Below are 19893 nucleotides of genomic sequence, written 5' to 3'. Positions count from 1 at the left end.
GGAACTGTGGCAAATGCTTTTCCATTTTATATAATACGTTCCTAATGAATTTAAATTACTTTCTGGAATGTGTTCTCCCAGTCAAATATTTTAGGCACACAGAATTTGAGCCAAATGTTTATACTCAACACAACTGCTTTCAGGTGAAAATGTGGTCAGCAAACTACATCTCCTATAGTGCAGACTATACATGCTTCATAGATTGCAAAATAGCTGCAGATAGTTTTGAAGCACAATTTAGAATTTAAATGCTGGCCATGAGAAGTTATAATTCACTTTTGATGATATTTGAAAAAATACAGTAAGTACAGTAAAATTATATTCATTTAGGCTTGACTGATTTAGAATTGTTGGTTATTCAGAGAAGTTGAACTCAGATGAGATTTGTAGTATCTCTTAGTAAAGTAAAAAAGTTTCCCAAGCATTAATGTTAAAAAAAATAGATAAAAGCCAGAAGGGAACACAGACAACTCTTGCACCAAAATCTTCCATTGGTGCAACAGATACTGAATGAGATATTGCTCTGTGGGATGCCATATCTAATTGCCTAATTATGCCTGCTTAAATCATGGGACTTTGTATTTTAAAATGCACAAAAGAAAGGTGTATAGTAGAATCAGTTTATAACTGAATTGAAAACTTTTAAGTTTATAAATTTAAAAACTTATAAGTTTATTTTAAATGACTGAATTTTTAGGAAGAAATAAAGTATTATTAAAATCATGTTTTTATGTACTGTGAGCTTTGGGGATGATAAATAACTCAATAACTCCAAATTAAATGAAGTCAAGTTATGTAATTTGGCTGGCCATGATCTGGGATTCAGGTCATAGGGAAAATGATGCTCTATCAGAGCTTTGGTAATAAGGCAAAAATGAATAAAGCTCCCTGATTCTCTATAAAGCTTTCACTATTTTTAGTTAATTTATTTGTTAGTTAGTCTCACAAAATTCCTAGGATTGTACTTTGAACAATTCTTAAATTTTCCCAGCAGTGTACCTGTAAGAACAAAAGAGTGTAAACCTAATCATCTTAAGACCGTGCCAATTATTTGAAGCGGCATGTTATGACCTACATTTGTTTAAGATCTTCCAATGGCTATTTAAAAAGACACACCTAATATCTCCCTCCTATACCCTCTCAAGTGTGCAAGAATATTTGATGGGCCAGGGTGACATGCTATACTCCCATCAGCTTCACATATACAGGATACACTATTATTAGCTATCTGAGATATTTCTGTGCCAGTTTGAGACAGTCTGAAAATATAAATGTCCAGGAATATATTTTTTTTAATACCTGTTTTTCAGAATTCTAAACGATTAATCTTCATGCTATATACTTTTTAAATTTTAACTAAAAAAAGATGGAGCGCCTGGCTAGGTGATTTAACAAGCTCTAAAGAGCTTGTTGTTACTTCTGATCTCAGGATTGTGAGTTTGAGCTCCAGGTTGAGTGTAGAGATTACTTAAAAAACTAAAAAAAAATCTTTAAAAATTTTAAAAAATTAAAAAAGAATATTGTGCGTAAGGATTCTTATAAAATGTAGTACACATTTTACTGTCTTCTCAAAAATAATGTCCTTACCTTACCATATGCATGTAGATTACCCAAGAACAATCAGTATGAAAGGTATTTTACATTTTCTAGCATAGTTATACCCTTTTTGTTTGTTTGTTTCTGAAATACAAAGAATTTTGTGGCAAATATCATCCACGATTTAGGATGAGGAAAGAATTTACCTTTTTCCTAGGACTTGTAGCTTTTTTTTTTTTTTTTTTTTTGACACGAGAACTAAAATAGCCTCTTATTCCTTTATATCCTCACTTTCCTGACGCTCTTACCTAAATTCAGGGCATGGCCACAATATCTTAGGTTATTAAGACCATTTGATTTACACCTCAGTGTTTTATTTATTTATTTGACAAGCAAGGGGAGCAGGAGAAGGAGGAGCAGACTCCGCACTGAGCAGGGAGCCAAAATGCGGGGCTCATTCCTAGGACTCTGGGGATCATGACCTGAGCCGAAGGCAGATGCTTAACCAAATGAACCCCACCCATGAACCCCTGATTATAGCCTTTTTAAGTTAACTTGAAGATATAAATTATATACAATACATTGAGCTATTTAAGTGTACAGTTGATGAGTTTTGACAAACGCATACTCATGTGACCAACAGCATGATCATCATTCTGTTACCTCAGAAGGGCCCTTTATTCTCTTGCAGTAGATCTTCTCCTAGCCCCCAGTTGTCCACCGATCTGTTCTCTGTTATATTAATTTAGTCTTGCCTATTCTGGACCTTTAGTTGAATGGCATCATACACTGTGTGCTCTTTTCGATCTTGCATGTTCCTGAGATTCATGTGTGTTGGTGAGAGCATCTGTAGTTTAATCCTTTTTGTTGCTGAGTAGTATTCCATTATAAGGAAACACCACTGTTTGTATTTTTACTCTTTCATTAGGCATTTACATCGTCCCCACTTTTTCACTGTTACTTGTTTTTTTAAAAGATTTTATTTATTTGACAGAGAGGGAGAGAGAGAGCACAAGCAGGAGGAGCAGCAGGCAGAGGGAGAGACAGAAGCAGACACCCTACTGAGTAGGGAGTCCGACATGGGGCTTGATACCAGGACCCAAGGATAATAACCTTGAGCCAAAGGCAGACACTTAACTGGCTGACCCACCAAGGCTCCCCCTTCACTGTTATTTGTAAAGCTGTCATTTTCCCAAGTGGCTGTATTATTACAGTTAGGAAACTGCTGTGAAACCTCCAGTTACTGCACATCCTCAACTAATATCTAGGATTGTCAGTCCTTTTAATTTCAGCCATTTGAGTGGTTTGTAGTGTCATCTCATTTTGGTTCTATTTTGCATTTGTATAATCACTAAGTTGTTTATTGCTGATAACGTATCAACTCTTATAGGCTTATGGGCCATTCATGTTTCTTTTTGGGAAGTGTCCATATATTTTGCCCATTTTTAATTGGGCTGTTTTTCTTTTTATAGTAATGAGTTATGAAGATTCTTAGTATACTCCTTATATAAGTCTTTTGCTGGATAAATGTACTGTGAATCCTTTTCCTCAGTGTGTCTTTTCTTTATTTTTATTTTTTTAAAGATAGATAGATAGATTGATTGATTGATTGATTGATTGATGATAGACACACAGAGAGAGAGAGAGAGGCAGAGACACAGGAGAAGGGAGAAGCAGGCTCCTTGCCGGGAGCCCGATGCAGGACTCGATCCCGTGCTCCAGGATCACGCCCTGGGCCAAAGGCAGGCACTAAACTGCTGAGCCACCCAGGGATTCCCCTTATTTTTTTTTCTTAATGATATCTTAAAAGGAGCAGAAGTTTTTCATGTTGATAAAAAATTACTCACCTTCAACATCTAGTTACTCCTATTTCACTCACCATTGTATTTTTTTTTTTGAGATTTTATTTATTTATTCATGAGACACACACAGAGGCAGAGACACAGGCAGAGGGAGAAGCAGGCTCCATGCAGGGAGCCCGACATGGGACTCGATTCCGGGACTCCAGGATCATGCCCTGGGCTGAAGGCAGCACTAAACCGCTGAGCCACCCGGGCTGCCCTCACCATTGTTTTTTAAAGCAAATTTTAGCATCATATTATTACTGTAGATACTTTAATATGCATTCCATGCTTTTAAAAAAACACATGTCATTTTCACACTTTTAAGAATTAACTAAAATAGATTCAAAAGATAACAAAAGTATGTTTACATTTATTTCATTTTTGTAATTTGGTAAGCTTTGTTAATTTGTTTTGATCAGGATACAAAGAAGTCTATGTGGTACATTTGATACATTGCTTGAGTCATTTCTATCTTTTTAAAAACTTTTTCCTTTCTTTTTTTTTTTTTAAGAAATTGAGCAGATGGTTTGTACTGTGAAATTTCCCACATTCTGGATTTGGCTTTTTATTTCCCCCGCTATATCATTTTACATGATTGATATATACTGTAATTGGATCTAGAGGCTTGATCAGGTCAGGTTTAAGTGTGTTTGTTTTGTTTTCTCCCAAGAACTTCCTAATGCATCCTATAAAAGAGGCACATGTTAGATTGTCTTTCTTTGTGATCTTATGATTGATTAGGTGGTTTAGGTATTATCAGCCTATCAGCCTAATCCATCCATTATAAAATTCCCTATCATTTATTTTCCTAGTGGGCTTAGCAGCCAAAATGATTGTCAATTTAGGCTTAAATATATTGTGGTAACAGAACCTCCAAAGTCACAGAAGCCCACAACAGCGAAGGTTTATACTGCTTCAAGCTACATCACCATTGAGGCTTGGCTTTGGCTGTGCAAACTGTCATCTTTAATTCACTCCGTATTGTTTGTACCCGGGATCATAGTTTTTCCTATATGTTATCTTTTCTTCCCCTTTCCTCTCGTTGCAACCACTACTCGGTAATGAATTTGAAAAATACAAGGACAGAAAAATATATTAAAATCCTATCTGCAGCATTGGTTGTGAGCGAGGCTTTCCTATGAATGAAGTGTGTTTAGTGTCAGGAAATCTGTTGAACAAGGCATATATTATTTCAAGCATACAGAATATGTAGGTACAGAGAATATCATAAATACCTGTATTCCAGTCACCCAGCTGAACCACTTCTTAGTATTGTACCATATTTGTTTCACATTTGGGAAAAATAAATAATTACTGATAATGCGTAACCCCTCTGGATCCCCTCCTTCTTGATCAGATCAAGAAGGACGTAACCATCATCCATAATTTGTTTGCTAGCATTACTGAGCTTTTTTTATTCTAATTTTGCTCTACAAGTACCTATATTTAACAGTTACTTTTTGTGTTTTTAACATTAATGATTTTTTTTTATTTTTAAGATATTATTCATTTATTTGAGAGACAGAGCAAGCATAAGCAGGGGTAGGGGCAGAGGGAGAGGGAGAAGCAGGCCCCCTGCCGAGGATGCAGGACCCAACCCCAAAACCCTAGGGTCATGACCTGAGCTGAAGGCAGATGCTTGCCACCAGGCGCCCTTAACATTAATGATTTCACACTATCAATGTAGCTGTATAATGGTCTCTTGCCATTATGTTTTTCATACTTAAGCATGTTAATATGTGCATCGCTAGTTTATTCATTTATTCAAGCTAAGATACATCACAATTATTGATGTGATGACATTGAGCTAAAATATCATCACAATGATAGGTACTTTAGTGGTTTATGCTTTTTTGCCAATAATAAGGAAACAGTGGATGTTTTGGTATGTCCTTGTGCCTGTCTAGGCATACATGGACACACACACACCTAGAAATAGAATTTTTGAGTGATTGAGCATGCCCATTCTCCAACTTTATTAAATACTGCCAAGTTGTTTTCTAATATTGTTTACCAACTTATATTCTCAGCTGTTAACACCATTATTCTCTCCCCATCAGTCTTTTTGCTAAATAACACTTTGTTATTGACATAAATGTTACCATTCTAGTGGGTTTGAATTGATCACATTATTGTTTTAATTTGCAGTTCTCACATTACTTCATGCCTTTATTGGGTATTTTAGATTTCTCTCTTGTGAATTTGTTCTCCACTTTTACCTATGCATCTATTTCTCTGTAGTTAATGCATTTGGATGCTCTTTGTAGGCTATATAGTTTGAAAACATTTTTTCTTTTTATGCCTTCTCTTTTTTACTTTGTTTATGGTATCTTTTGTTTTACAGAATAATGAAGTCAAATTGATCAGTCTATTCTCTTAGGGTAGTTGCTTTTGGTATCTTGATTAAGAAATACTTTCCTTTTTGCTGTCCTTAAGAAAATTTGCTCTACTTTGCAGTTATCCTGTAACTTTAGAAATGATAAAACTTTGCCTTTTTACAATTATGTTTTAATTTACCTGGAAATAATTTTCGTTTATGGTTATGAAGGAAGAAACTAATTTGGTTTTTGTGTTCTGGGGTTGTTGTTGTTGTTTTGATAATATAGATAATATATTGTTTCAGTACTTTTAGTTCATAATTCATTCCTTTCCCCGGTGCTTTGTAATGATATCTTTATGTTTCTGTACATGTTAGAAGTGTGTTTATCCATTGCTTCTTTTGTTTTGTTTTAATAATAATATCTGATATTAATATCTGATATTAATATCTGATATTAATATCATTTCTCCTCCTGGAGGAATTACCTGGTTTTGGCATGTCTTTTCCATCTGAATTTAAAACTCAGTTGCCAAGTTCCACAAACTCAAAAAAATCCTTTTCCCCCAAAAAACGTCTTCTTGGAATTTTTATTAGAATTAGACAGAAGAGAGGGAAGCAAACCATAAGACTATAGAGAACAAACTGGAGGGTTGCTGGAGGAGCAGTGGGTGGAGGATGGATTAACTGGATGATGAGTATTACAGAGGGCACTTGTGATGAGCACTGGATGTTGTATGTAAGTGATGAATCACTCCTGAAACCAATATTACACTGTATGTTAATGAACTGGAATTTAAATAAAATTTTGAAAAAATAAAATCTATTTAAAAAGAAGATTTAGGGGATCCCTGGGTGGCGCAGCGGTTTGGCGCCTGCCTTTGGCTCAGGGCGCGATCCTGGAGACCCGGGATCAAATCCCACATCGGGCTCCCGGTGCATGGAGCCTGCTTCTCCCTCTGCCTGTGTCTCTGCCTCTCTCTCTCTCTCTCTCTCTCTCTGACTCTCGTAAATAAATAATAAAAAAAAATTTTTTTTTAAAAAAAAGAAGATTTAGGCTGAGTTTATAGATTGATTTTGAAAGAAGTGTCACAGATTTATTTGCCTGTTGAAGTCTCCCAAATATGATCTTGTATAATTCTCCATTTGTTGTGAGGCCTTCTAATAAAATTCTGTATTTTCCCCATTAATATCTCATACTTTTAAAAATCAGGCTCATTTTTAGATAACTTGCAATATTTGTTTTTATTGTAAATAGTATCTTTTTTAGAATTACATATTCTAATTGTTGCTCAGTGTCAAGGATCACAGTTGATTTTGCTGATTGCACCCTTGCTAAATTCTTTTACTTCAAATCATGTATAGAATCTCTCTCAAAATTACCATGCAGTTAATTATATCTTCTGTGAATGGTAACAATTTGCTTTTTTTCTTGTCTTTACACCTTTTCTCTTTTTCTTTTTTTTCTTTAAAGATTTTGTGTATTTGAGAAAGAGAGTGAACGAGAGAGAGCATGAGTGGGGGGAGGGACAAATGGAGGAGCAGACTCGCCACTGAGCAGGGAGCCAGATGTGAGGCTCCATCCCAGGACCCTGAGATTATGACCTGAGCCAAAGGCAGACACTTAACCAACTGAGCCACTCAGGCACCTCTACACCTTTTTTCTTGAATTACTGCATTAGCTAGGTCTTTTAATACAATTCTAATAAAATCCATAATAGGAATCATCCTGACCTTAAAAAGAATGCTTCTTGAGTTTTTCACCATTGTTTGCCTGTAGGTTTAGATAGATAAACTTTATCTGATTACAAAACCTTTACCTGGGCAAGGATTCTTTCTTTTATTTTATTATTTTGTGAAGTATTTTTTTTAATTGAGTGGGTGTTGGAATTTGTTGAATTCTTTTGGTTAACAGTGTTTTGTCTTTATTTCTTAATTTGGTGAATTACATTAGTATATTTTCTAATGCCCTTTTGAGTTACACTCACTTTTTTCAAGATATTATACTTAAAATGTATGTATAATTTATTAAATATTTTTATCCTTTTAATAAAAGAATACCCTGTCATTTCTTCCCTTGTGCTGTTTTATGCATCAAGATTATACAAGTCTTATGAGTTGAAAAGCACTCTCTATTCTAGAGCAGTTTTTTTCAAGATTCAGTATATATTTGGCTATTGGCTTTTTTTTTCTTTTAAGATTTTATTTATACATGAGAGAGACACAGAGAGAGGTAGAGACATAGGCAGAGGGAGGAAGCAGGCTGCCTGTGGGGAACCCAATCGGGACTCGATCCCAGGACCCTGAGTCACACCTGGAGCCAAAGGCTGATGCTCAATCACTGAGCCAGCCAGGCATCCCAGCTTATTTTCTTTAATGGTCATAAATTATTAGGGCTTTAATTTATTTTAGTCAGTTTTTTGTTTTGTTTTGTTTTGGGGAAGTTTTTCTTTTTGTGTGTTTTTAAATTCATTTGTTGTTATAAATTTATTAAGATTAAATTGATGATTCTCTACAAAGGTCTGTATTAACAATTCTTTTAAAATTCAGATTATTAATTTTTTTGCTATGGACGTGATTTTTAAACATATATGTTGAATGAAGTTAACATTTGATAAGTAAATATTTGTTGAATGAAATTAACTCTTTGGGGGCACATGGGTGGCTCAGTCAGTTAAGTAGTTAAGCGTCTGCATTTGGCTCAGGTCATGATCTCAGGGTCCTGTGATCCAGCCCTGCATGGGGCTCCCTGCTCAGTAGGGAGTCTGCTTCTCCCTCTCCTTCTGCCCTTAGTGGCCTAATGCTCTTTCTTTCTCTCTCTCTCTTTTCTCAAATAAACAAAATCTTTAAAAAGAAATTACCTGTTTGTACACGTATGCCTATATTTGAAACTTTTCATGAAAACTCAAAGGATTTCAGTCTTTCACCCTGTCTTCTGTCTTGCTTTAAGAAAAGTTAATAATTGGGGGAGGGGGGATGAGAATTTAATAATTGAGAGTCTCTTTCAGTGTAAAAAGAGTGAGACATACATTAAGTTATATTTTTCTCTCTTCTTCCTCCACTTTTCCTCCTTCCCACATGCATGGAATCTGATATGAAGAGAGGAGATCACCTTAGCCACCTGCTTAATCCTTCCTAAGCAAAAACCAATAAAATAAATATTTTAACCAGCTTCTGCAGCTTATAGAACTCTAAGATTTATATGACTCTTATTATAAACATGTATTTCAGATGCTTGATGTGTGGTCCAATAGCTTTTAAAATCCTCTGATGTTATGATTCCATATTTACAACTAAATCTATTTGTACTTTACAGAACAAATTTGTGAAAGATTAAAAAGAATAAATTATTATCCAAAAGTTACTGTAATGATTGATATAAGCCCATATTTGTAAAAAGAGGGTGGGTGAATTCATCATATCTCTATATATGTACAAACATATACACATATATTTGTCTAGGTATAGAAATAGCTATACAAGAATATACACCAGTAGAGTGAAATTCAGAGAAAGATGTACAGACTGTATTTATTGAATTATTTTTAAAGTATTTGTTACTTTAAAAAAAATAAAAGTATTTGTTACTTTTAAAAATTCTAATTATATGAAACTAATGAGTTTTGTATATAATTCCTCTCATTTCAACAATAAAATGATATATTCTGATTACTAGTATAAAATAATTGACTTTGGTAGAAACAATAATACTTTTCCATTCTTTTTAAAAATTAGATGAATATTGATGGAAAGTATTACAACTTTATTGGAATTACAACAGACATGTTTATGACTATTTTATTTGAAACAAAGTTTAGCAACATTGGTTTTGTTGATTAGGTAAATGTCCTTTGTGTTATGTGTCAACTTGTTTCCCTTTCTGTGAATTTTTGAACTTTGGAGTAAATTACAGTGGTTAGTAAACTTTTACTATAAAGGCCCAAATATTATATATTCTAGGCAACTAGATAACGTGGTCTAGGTTGCAGATACTTAACTGACATTGTGTAGCCATAGACAATAGGCCTATGAGCCTTTCATGGATGTATTTTAAAAGTTTATTTACAAAACGAGATGGCAGGCCAGATTTGGCACACACAGCCTATTTTGTCCTACTGAAATATATAAATATTAATAGTTATTAGTGAGAATTAATGGAAAGTTTTAAATAATGCCAGACATTTTTTCATAAACATGCTACACCAGTCTCACCATATTTAGAAATCAGATAAAACCAAGTATTGTAACATTGAGCTATGCAGTCTCAGTGTCAATTAAAATGTATCATATACAAAGAAAGAAATACATACATGCAATCGAGGCATTCAAATTTATACTTCATATTTCATTTTGCCATTGTCAAGGAATATTCATTGAAAAGTTATTTAATGTAAAAAGCCAAAAAAAATCATTTTGAATATGTTTGTGTATTTTAATAATATAAATGAAACTTTGAAAGTTATGTGTTTTCAATTCATGCTGTCTTCATATTCATAGGGTTAAACTGTGGAATTAGTTGATTACAAAAGATACAAAACTATGAAAAAATATTGATTATTATATGAAACTATTTTAGAGTAGTCAAGGTTTAAGACCACCCAGAGTAATTTAGTTTGTTCATGATTTTGTTGAAAGAAACAGTCAAATTTGTGGAGTAGGAAAAGGCAGTGGTTTTCATGCAATTATTATTTGCTTCTTTGTAGTTTAAAGAATGCCCTTTTTTTCCTCCCTCTTATTCTTTGCCTCATCCAGTTCTGGAAGTTGCAGTACTCAGTACAGAAGGACAGGTCCAAGACTTTAAATTTCCTCTGGGCATCAAAGGAGCTGGCAGTTCAATTCAACTCTCTGCAAATACTGTCAAACAGAACAGCAGGAACGGTAAGATGGAGCAGAGTCTTTTAAAAAATAGGTGTTTTTTTGTTTCATTTAAATCTATTAATCCTAAAATGCCGAATATATGACTCCTAATATAACAATACTGCCTGTCATTTAAAAGCAGATTTAAAATAACGCTTTACTCTTTCCCAAGAAACTTAATCTAAATAAAGAGTCCACAAGGATTTTTTTCCCTTTTATTCTTAATTGAATGTACCTTGTTTATTCTTAAGCATATTTCCTGTAAAGGCATATGATTATTTTTACCTTCCTAGGGCTTGCAAAGTTGGTGTTCATCATTTACCGGAGTTTGGGACAGTTTCTTAGTACAGAAAATGCAACCATAAAACTGGGTGCTGACTTTATTGGTCGGAATAGCACCATTGCAGTGAATTCCCACGTCATTTCAGTTTCAATCAATAAAGAATCCAGCCGAGTATACTTGACAGATCCTGTGCTTTTTACCCTGCCACACATTGATGTAAGTTATATATGCTAATGAAGTAGTGGAAGGTTATAAAACCAGTGAGGAAGGAAAGCAAAACCTGGCACGCTGAGGATGGGGAGAGAGGGAATGAGGAGATGGCAGAGAGGAAAGAAAAGACCTTTACATTTGAATTTCAAATGTTGGACTAGGTCAGAGACATAAGTTTATTTAAGTCTGTGAACATAAAATTAAATGAGCCTGGTTCAGTGATTATTAGAACTTAAGTGTATTCTTAATGAAAGCTAATTCAGTAATCAACAGGAAAATGTAAATGACTGTAATTTGTTTTGGAATGAAAATTAACTCTTACCTTAACAGCAGGATAGCCAAGTATTAACTGTTAGGACTCTGCCTTTTTTAAAAGTGTCGCAGACCTTTGTTTTTGTTTTTGTTCTTTTTGATTTTACTGATCGTATGTGACGCAATCGTTGTCAAGCATTGGGTTTTTAAAAATGTAGGCTTAAAGAGATGTGGTTCATCTGCCGTGCCTTAGAATGAAGTTGGTAGTTAAATCATACACTGTGTTGGAAGCTTGTCTGCAAAATTTTGGTTTCTGTTATAAGCAGAGTGAAAAAGTGCCCACAGATAGCCGAGTGGATCTCCAGAATTGGCAAAGAAAAATAAATTTGTGCAGCCATTCTCTTATACCTATTGCAGTTGGCTCACTCTCTTAAAAATCTTGACATCACTAACATGTCACTTAGAGTAAAAATGGGCCCCAGATTGATTTTTAAAAACTTGGTCCTCATAGAATTTTCTCAGAACAAATTCATGGGTCTAATTTTGTCAGAAAAGAAAAAAAAAATGATTCCAATGTACCATCAGTATGTAAAATCATAAGATGGAAATTGTAATTGTGTAAAATGGGTCTTTGGTAATTTAGAGTACACTTTAGAGTGTTTCGGACTATAAAACCCCTTTTAAGTTAGATATCTGCTTTGTATAACATAGTCTACAATTTTGCTGATGAAAAACTTTATAGTCCGAAACATGCAAAGTTTAATCTAAATTACCTTTTACACATATTAAACAATTGCTATTGCCATCTTAGAGTGTAAAATCCTAATTTTATCTTGTCATTTTATTTCCCAGCCTGACAATTATTTCAATGCAAACTGCTCCTTCTGGAACTACTCAGAAAGAACTATGATGGGATATTGGTCTACCCAGGGCTGCAAGCTGGTTGACACTAATAAAACTCGTACAACGTGTGCATGCAGCCACCTAACCAATTTTGCAATTCTCATGGCCCACAGGGAAATTGCAGTAAGTATTTGCACTTCTAATTAGTAGCAGAGAAAAACCTCAGAGATTCAAAACAGCTTGTATAATAGTCCCTTCTTTGGGTGCTTCTCGGAACTAAAAAGAAAACAAAGTAGTGTGGATTTCTAATTGTTTCTATACTGTCTGTATATTTTAGGAAATCTTGATACTATATTTATTGTTACTTCTCAAAATCATGTGCTTTACAGACTCATTCTAAGTTTTTCTCCTGTGAGCAGGTGTTTGGCAGAGGCAGTCAGAGATTTTAAAAATGAATAGCAATAGGTCCTACAAAAGAGAATGAGGCTCTAAGGTTTAACCCATCCTCCCCATATTGAATGTTTGAATCTTGTTTTACAGCTTTTGTTTTAAGTTTTCTTAACAACTTTGCACACTACTAAAACTGCATATTTTGAAAGGTGAGGATAGCTCCTAGAATGTTTCTTCATATTCCTTTCTGTGGTTAAGAAAATGATAGCCAGAAGATAAAAAATATTTTAAGAAATATAGCATGAAAACTCTCAGATCTACTGTGTATTTGACTCTTAGTGTGTAAATAAATCTTAAAACTCAAGGAGAAAATGAAAACTTAATTTTTTTTTTTTTTTGTTAGCCGGGAAAGTCATTAAGACGCCACTTATTTTTAATCAAAACTGAATATCCTTTATTTTATTATATAAATATTTGTGTTTATGTAGGTAATTATTTCAGCCATTATTTTTAAAATAATTGAACTCTTGCATTATTTTCTAGGTAAAATCTTCCACTTTCAGGGCCATGCTTTGGATATAAAAGTTAATAAGATAATATTGAATCCTGTTACATGATCAAATTTTCTTTTTAGTTTTGGGCCCTGCTTGAACACGTCAGAATATTCACAGAGTTTCGTATTAAAAGATGAGCTACCATATATGAAAGCTATCTTACCTTCAGTTGATGCAGGAATACTAATGTTCCCCATATTATTTTTATTTTCAGTACAAAGATGGAGTTCACGAATTACTCCTTACAGTCATCACCTGGGTGGGAATTGTCATTTCCCTTGTTTGCCTGGCTATATGCATCTTCACCTTCTGCTTTTTCCGGGGTCTGCAGAGTGACCGCAATACTATTCACAAGAACCTTTGTATCAACCTTTTCATTGCAGAATTTATTTTCCTAATAGGCATTGACAAGACGAAATACATGGTAAGCACCCCTTCAGCTTATTGCCCTTGGATCTCTGAAAATTATTATAACAGGTGTGAATCCACACTTGATGCCAATATTGGTATTTGACCTTGTAACTTAATATAGTTGACAGTGGCAATATTGGAGGATAATTTGTAATAAATTAAAAGCGCAATCATTAGGTATTATTACTGTGAGTTAACTCATTTCTCATATCAAGACGCATTTGCATTTTTCTGGTTGGTTATTAAGACATGTCATTTGAGTAGAAGAGTCCTGGGGATACAAAAATGAAAAGATCCTATTTTTATCATTTTCATTTTGCTTACATAGTCATTCTGACCAGTGATCATTTCATTTCTTCATCTTCTGAGCATTTGTTCATCATCATGAGGCCTCAGTGTCACAAACAGTACTTAATAAGTAGTTAATGCTCTACCCTATGTTCATCTGCATCAGAATGAATTTAGGAATGTTCTACCTATGACAGGAAAAGTTAGGAATTAGAGCCAGGGTATTCATCATTAGAATGAATTTTTAAATTCTGTTATTAAAAAAATAGAAATAATATATTTGGAAACAATTGCTCTAAAGATGTATGGTGCCAATAATCTAAGTAGAATATTCAGATTTAATTGTGGATAATTCTAGAAGAGAAATTAATATATGCTTTCTTATTTACACTTAATTTCACTAAAAGTAATTATGTCTTACAGTGATGAAATTTCTAGCACACCTGCCATTATACGCTGTAAGCATTAAACTCTTCAAATTTGGCAATGTTTAGAGCTCATTTCCATCTATTAAAAAAATTTTTTAAGAAACAGTAATTTACTCTAACGTTGTGTTTTAAAGACAATCAGTGAGCACTGTCAGTGAATATTGTATCATTTTGAGGTGGTCTGTTTGTGTTCATATGTTCTCTTTTGTGTTTTTTGTTCTTTTCCTTTATAGATTGCTTGTCCAATATTTGCAGGACTTCTACACTTTTTCTTTTTGGCCGCTTTTGCTTGGATGTGTCTAGAAGGTGTACAGCTCTATCTGATGTTGGTTGAAGTTTTTGAAAGTGAATATTCAAGGAAGAAATATTATTATGTTGCTGGTTACTTGTTTCCTGCCACAGTGGTTGGAGTTTCAGCTGCTATTGACTATAAGAGCTATGGAACAGAAAAAGCGTAAGTAATTGCAAGCGACCTGAGTGTTTTTCAAGTGAATAATTTTTTAAAGCCTGTTAGCTGTCAGTGAGGGTCCCTGACAGACTAAAATAGCATCTGAAAGCTTTATTGGTAAGAGAATGGGCATGCCGTGCACAAATTACAATCAAGTCTTTTGTAATTCTCTGGGTTCAGAGGATTTGTACTCTGGCGAGGCAGATTCTAAATTATGGACTTTCTTTTTAACACAAAAGATTGACCTGAAACAAATTGAAAAAGTAAATAACTTTTTGGCCTTAGAAAGATATTAAGTAAAAATTCTACTGAACTTAAAGCATCTGACAGGTTTAACTACTCGGTTTTAACCTAATGCTTCATTAGCTCTCTTTGTGCAGCCGACCCTCTAGCTAACTCTCATTCTGAATTGTGACAGTAGCACATTCCATCTCATATGTTCTACTTTGATAATATTTTCTCAGGCAGTTTGAAAGGATTAAAATAAGTCACTGTCTTTCCTTTATAAAAAATATAGGTATTTATGGAAAATGACAAGAGGTAGACATAGTCATGTTTCTAAGGATTTTATTTGCTAGAGACATGAATTTGCCTCCCAATTCTGTTTATATTTGCCTTTGATAAAATTAGTTATAGAAAGATTCCTTGGACTAAAGAAAGCTTTTTGACTATGATGATGATGAAAGACAAATAAAGGAAATTCAGTAAGGATTTAGTGTTCTATGAAAAATGAACCACTAAGTAAAATCTGTCTTAATAAGTTTACGCATCATTTACTCTAATTCTATATGAGTGCTATGCTTTGATTTTTTTATCTCATATTCATCCATTCCCAGTTGAGGTATTATATTTATGCTGTACTGTTTTGAAACAAGCATAACAGCAGAACGTTTGGTTTGTCTGTTATGTTCCATAGGGTTAAACACTAAGCTCAGATAGAGATCTGAAAGGCAAGTTTTGAAGATCAGAACTTTAAAGTGACGAGACAGTTTGGAATATTGAGTTTCAAGTTTTTCTTGGTAAAGTCTGAGGTCTTAAGAATCAGGGATTGGGGTGCAGTGGATTTATTGTTTTCCCCGTATGAGCATAATAATGTATGCCTTTACTAAATTTAAAACCTGAAATGGAAAACAGTAGGTTGAAGTAAGTAAATTACTACTCTTTTACATCAGAGCCAACTCAGGGTTAATAAAATTCTGACGAATGATTTATGGTGAGTAAATTTTCATTATCATGAAAAAGGCAAATCTAAAGACAATTTTGTTTGTTGGTTTTAAGTTCTATATTTTTTGTAATGTGGAGGATCCACTGGACCTACTTAATACATACTCTTTTTCTTCTCATAATAGTTGCTGGCTTCATGTTGATAACTATTTTATTTGGAGTTTCATTGGACCAGTTACCTTCATTATTCTGGTAAGCAGACTGTATTTTCCTTTCATTTTTAGCTTATTGCTTTCACAGTGCTACTGAAACTGAGATAATTTATTTTATTGTTAATTTATCTTTACATTCAAGGATTTATAAACATGTCTGGCCTACAGGATAAAATTATGTAGCATATCTTAAATGATATACCGTTATTTTACATATGGGCTGATTAGTACTATTTCAAAAATCCTCTTTCCTTTAAAAAGTACTTTTTCTTATATAATTTACTTTGCTACAATGTCCTGTAATAATGTAAAATCTATATAAGCCATGTTAATATTGCATGATTTGGGCCTAGTTTAGTAATTAGAAAAGGAATAACTTAAATGTGTAGTGTATTTTGTTTTTGAGTAGTGGAGTTTTTTGCTAAGAGTTTTATTAGTTCAGGAAGCTCTGTCTCCAAAATCTGTAATATTAGCCCCATACCAAGCTATACAGCATTTATAAATTAAATGAATGTTATGGAATTGAAAGAACATTAACTTAATATTTATTATATTAATTTCCACATAGTAATTTAGTTCTTTTAAATAAATATCCATACTCTATAAATTATTTTTAGGGTACAAAAAGATTTTTTAACCATAGATTAATAAATGAGTATTAAATCAATTTTAAACTCATTAGAAATAAAATTACTTTTCTAAGACTTTAAAATACCAAATAAAGAGATATATGGGTAGCTTAGTGGTTGAGCATCTACCTTTGGCTCAGGGTGTGATCCTGGGTTGGGGGATTGAGTCCCGCATCAGGTTCCTGCAGGGAGCCTGCTTCTCCCTCTGCCTGTGTCTCTGCCTCTCTCTCTGTCTCTCATGAATAAATAAATAAAATCTAAAAACAAACAAAAATACTGGTCTTCAATTTTTTAAAAATAATTTGATGCAAGTCAAATATAGTGACATTAAGGTGTATGTAGTTTTTTTGTTTGTTTTGTTTTGTTTTGTTTTACTGCTTACATTACAATTAGTCAAATATTTGAAATATAATTGAATTAAAGGATGTAGCTAAGCTATTTGGAATTTGATATTTAAAACTTTTCACTGAGTTTTAGCATTATGCTGTTACAGATAGATGCTATTGACTATTATAAGATTGAAAAGGAAATGTAAACAAATTTAAATATTGCCTATATCTTTTAAATACATGTTTTAAGGATTTTTTCTTTACCTTCTATACATGAGCTTATTAGGATATTTCTGTAGTAAGCTAGTGTTTCATAAAATTGAGAAAATTTTAGTTTAAAGAAACTTAAAACTACTTCAAATGTATGTACTTTCATCCTTACTTAAAATGAATTATTTTATACACGTACACAAAGCAAAATGAAAATTTGAGGTAAACACCTGTATGAATCAAGCCAGTAAAATATTCTCAGGTGTTCCTAGAAAAGCTGAATTCTCATCAGAATTACTCGATCCAAATGATTGCCCTAGTTTTTGTTCTTGGTTTATTTAGGTTAACATAGCCTAAGCCATTCTCAAACTAAATGGTAAAGAGCTGATTTGAAGTGGTATAGTCTTTAAAGACACAGGCTTTTCTTTCCCCCCCCCCCCCCCCGAGCCCTTAGCTAAATATATTGATAACTTTAAAAATTGTAAAGACCATTTAAGAGATATTTGGTCTGTTCAAGTATTGTGTTAACTTATGTTGTATTATGGTTTTGTTTTTAGATAGAAAATATTTTAGATAGAGTATTAAAAAGTTTTTCACTTGGTCGAAAGACTAATATTCACATATACTCGGCTTCTAGTAGGAAAGGAGGTGAAAGACATTTTTATTATATTGCCCATTTACAGTCTGAGCCTACTATTATTTATTAGTTTTGTCATCGTTGTTATTCTGTACCAAATCATGTACGTTAGAATGTGAATGGCTTTGTGGAAAAACATTCCCAACTTTTAAAAAAGAAAAAACAAAAACCAAAAACAGCAGGAAGCTGTTTTGACAGTACAGATCCTAGGAGTAATTCTGCAACTGCTTTGCCTCTAATTCTCCCAACACAGAGAGACAAAGGTGATATAGAGGTGCAAAACCTCTTGCATAACCTAAGCTGAGATATAATACGATTGTACAGCATATTTTTAATATATATATTAATACCACATACATCCTTCTGATGAGAAAGGATATTTAAAAGTCCATTCAAACACAAATCTTAATAATATAAATTGTATTGTATATACCCTTTTAAGGAGTACTCTTAGAACAAAAATTACTTATTAAAACTCCTGGAAAGGGTAGTTTTGCTTTTCCACCATTTGTGAATTGAAGCCATTTAACTTCGTAGTATTAAGTGTATGTTTTTAATAACGTCCTATGAAGAAAAATAACATGCTATGGAAGATAAAACCTCTTGCTTCTGTATTTCTATAGACCGTCTTGCCTACAGGCACTAGAGTTATTATATCTATGAGAAAAGTGCTTGTAAGTAATGAGCAGTGGGAAACCATTAGTATGCCTGAAATGGTTTAATGAAAGCTTGGATCATGACACGTCAGGAGCTGTTCTTATCATTTGGACAGCTCCATCTGCATCGTTAATAATTAATTCAGTTCAGTAAGAGTTCAGCTCACACACTCATTTAGAAGTCTTCTTCAGAGAACACCTCTCTGGCTGCTAGTCCCACGGAGAAATAGGTTTCTGCTTGGCTAACAGCAAAGATCTAGAGATACAAGTGCAGTTTTAGAGTTGCATTTGCCAGGTAGCAAAAGCTCCAGGGAGGACAAAAAGGGTCAGAACATGTGCAGTTCAGTTAGGTTACTTCAGAGTGGTGTTCCTCTTTTTCTGTCTTATCATATCCATGTCAGCACTGCGAGCTGTGGAGTGAATTTTAAGCTGCTAAGCTCAGACGGATGTGATTCAATTGAGCAGGTTGATGACTGTAAAACAAACTGTGCGCTCCTGTAATAGGTGGTACCTTCTTCTTTTTTTAAACTCCTTTGTGTCTTCATGTCACCAGTAGGGGTGACAATTAGCTATGCCATATCATTAAGTGGCAAATTCTATCAGCAAATTCTACTGGCAAATTATTTATATAAGAACTTATGAAACTATTATTTTGAGGTAGATAAAAGAGTATTATTTGTCATTAGAAGGAATGCCCCAGTTGGCAGTTAACTCTGTTTAGCTGAATAGGAAAATCTGTTTCTTCTGAATTTGCTCTCTCTTTCACCTAGAATTCTAGCAAGAGATAGCTGTCTACCTATTTACCTGCGTGCACACACACACATGCACAAAGAGAGCAGAGTTAAAAACTGATTAATTCCTGAATGAGTTGCCTCATCTCTAGAATTAGTCATCAGTGTGGGCATTTAGCTGGTGGGTTGGCCAACAGTATACAGCGCAGTCCTGTTACTCTGCTTCCTGGTGACTTCTGTGTGAGAGATTCAGTAATGACATGCACTTACCAGGTTTATCTTTTTTTTTTTCATTACTTACCAGGTTTAGACAAATCTTTGTATACAAAGCTGTAACTCTGTCTTTCTCCTTCCTCACTGATGCATGGTATCTTTCAACCTATCCCAATATATGTACTATGTTTAAGCTTAGTAGAATTTTGTTCGAAAGAAAAAAAAAAGTAGAAAGTGTCTGCACTGGAATTTCAGAGGAGAGGAGCAGCACTTGGGCAGTAGAGACATTCTTCTCTCCTGACCTTTGGCCAGCTTTCCAGTAAGAAATAGGGGAAATTCCTTTGACGGTTGGATTTTATTTTATTTTGATTTTTTATTTTGAATGCATACCAAAGGCAGGAAAATAAATTGGGAAGAAATAAAAGTGAGGAAAAAGACATCACTTACTGTA

The 19893-nt window shown here is 33.8% G+C and overlaps 1 protein-coding gene across 13 annotated transcripts in view; it reads left to right on the top strand.

Moving 5' to 3' along the window:
* The window catches only part of ADGRL2 (adhesion G protein-coupled receptor L2), a 189913-nt gene that overhangs the window by 152985 nt on the left and 17035 nt on the right, over positions 1–19893 (top strand). For all 13 annotated transcript variants that reach the window (XM_041750517.1, XM_041750514.1, XM_041750516.1 and 10 more), the window contains 6 exons: positions 10450–10575; positions 10848–11053; positions 12152–12325; positions 13301–13510; positions 14447–14667; positions 16011–16077. In XM_041750517.1, the coding sequence (XP_041606451.1) occupies positions 10450–10575; positions 10848–11053; positions 12152–12325; positions 13301–13510; positions 14447–14667; positions 16011–16077 (1004 nt within the window). The remainder of the gene's footprint in view (positions 1–10449; positions 10576–10847; positions 11054–12151; positions 12326–13300; positions 13511–14446; positions 14668–16010; positions 16078–19893) is intronic.

Source organism: Vulpes lagopus, chromosome 3 (assembly GCF_018345385.1).
Source record: "Vulpes lagopus strain Blue_001 chromosome 3, ASM1834538v1, whole genome shotgun sequence".
Taxonomy (NCBI): domain Eukaryota; kingdom Metazoa; phylum Chordata; class Mammalia; order Carnivora; family Canidae; genus Vulpes; species Vulpes lagopus.
Note: the sequence above shows the minus strand (reverse complement) of the source record. Positions and strands in the feature narration are given on the sequence as shown.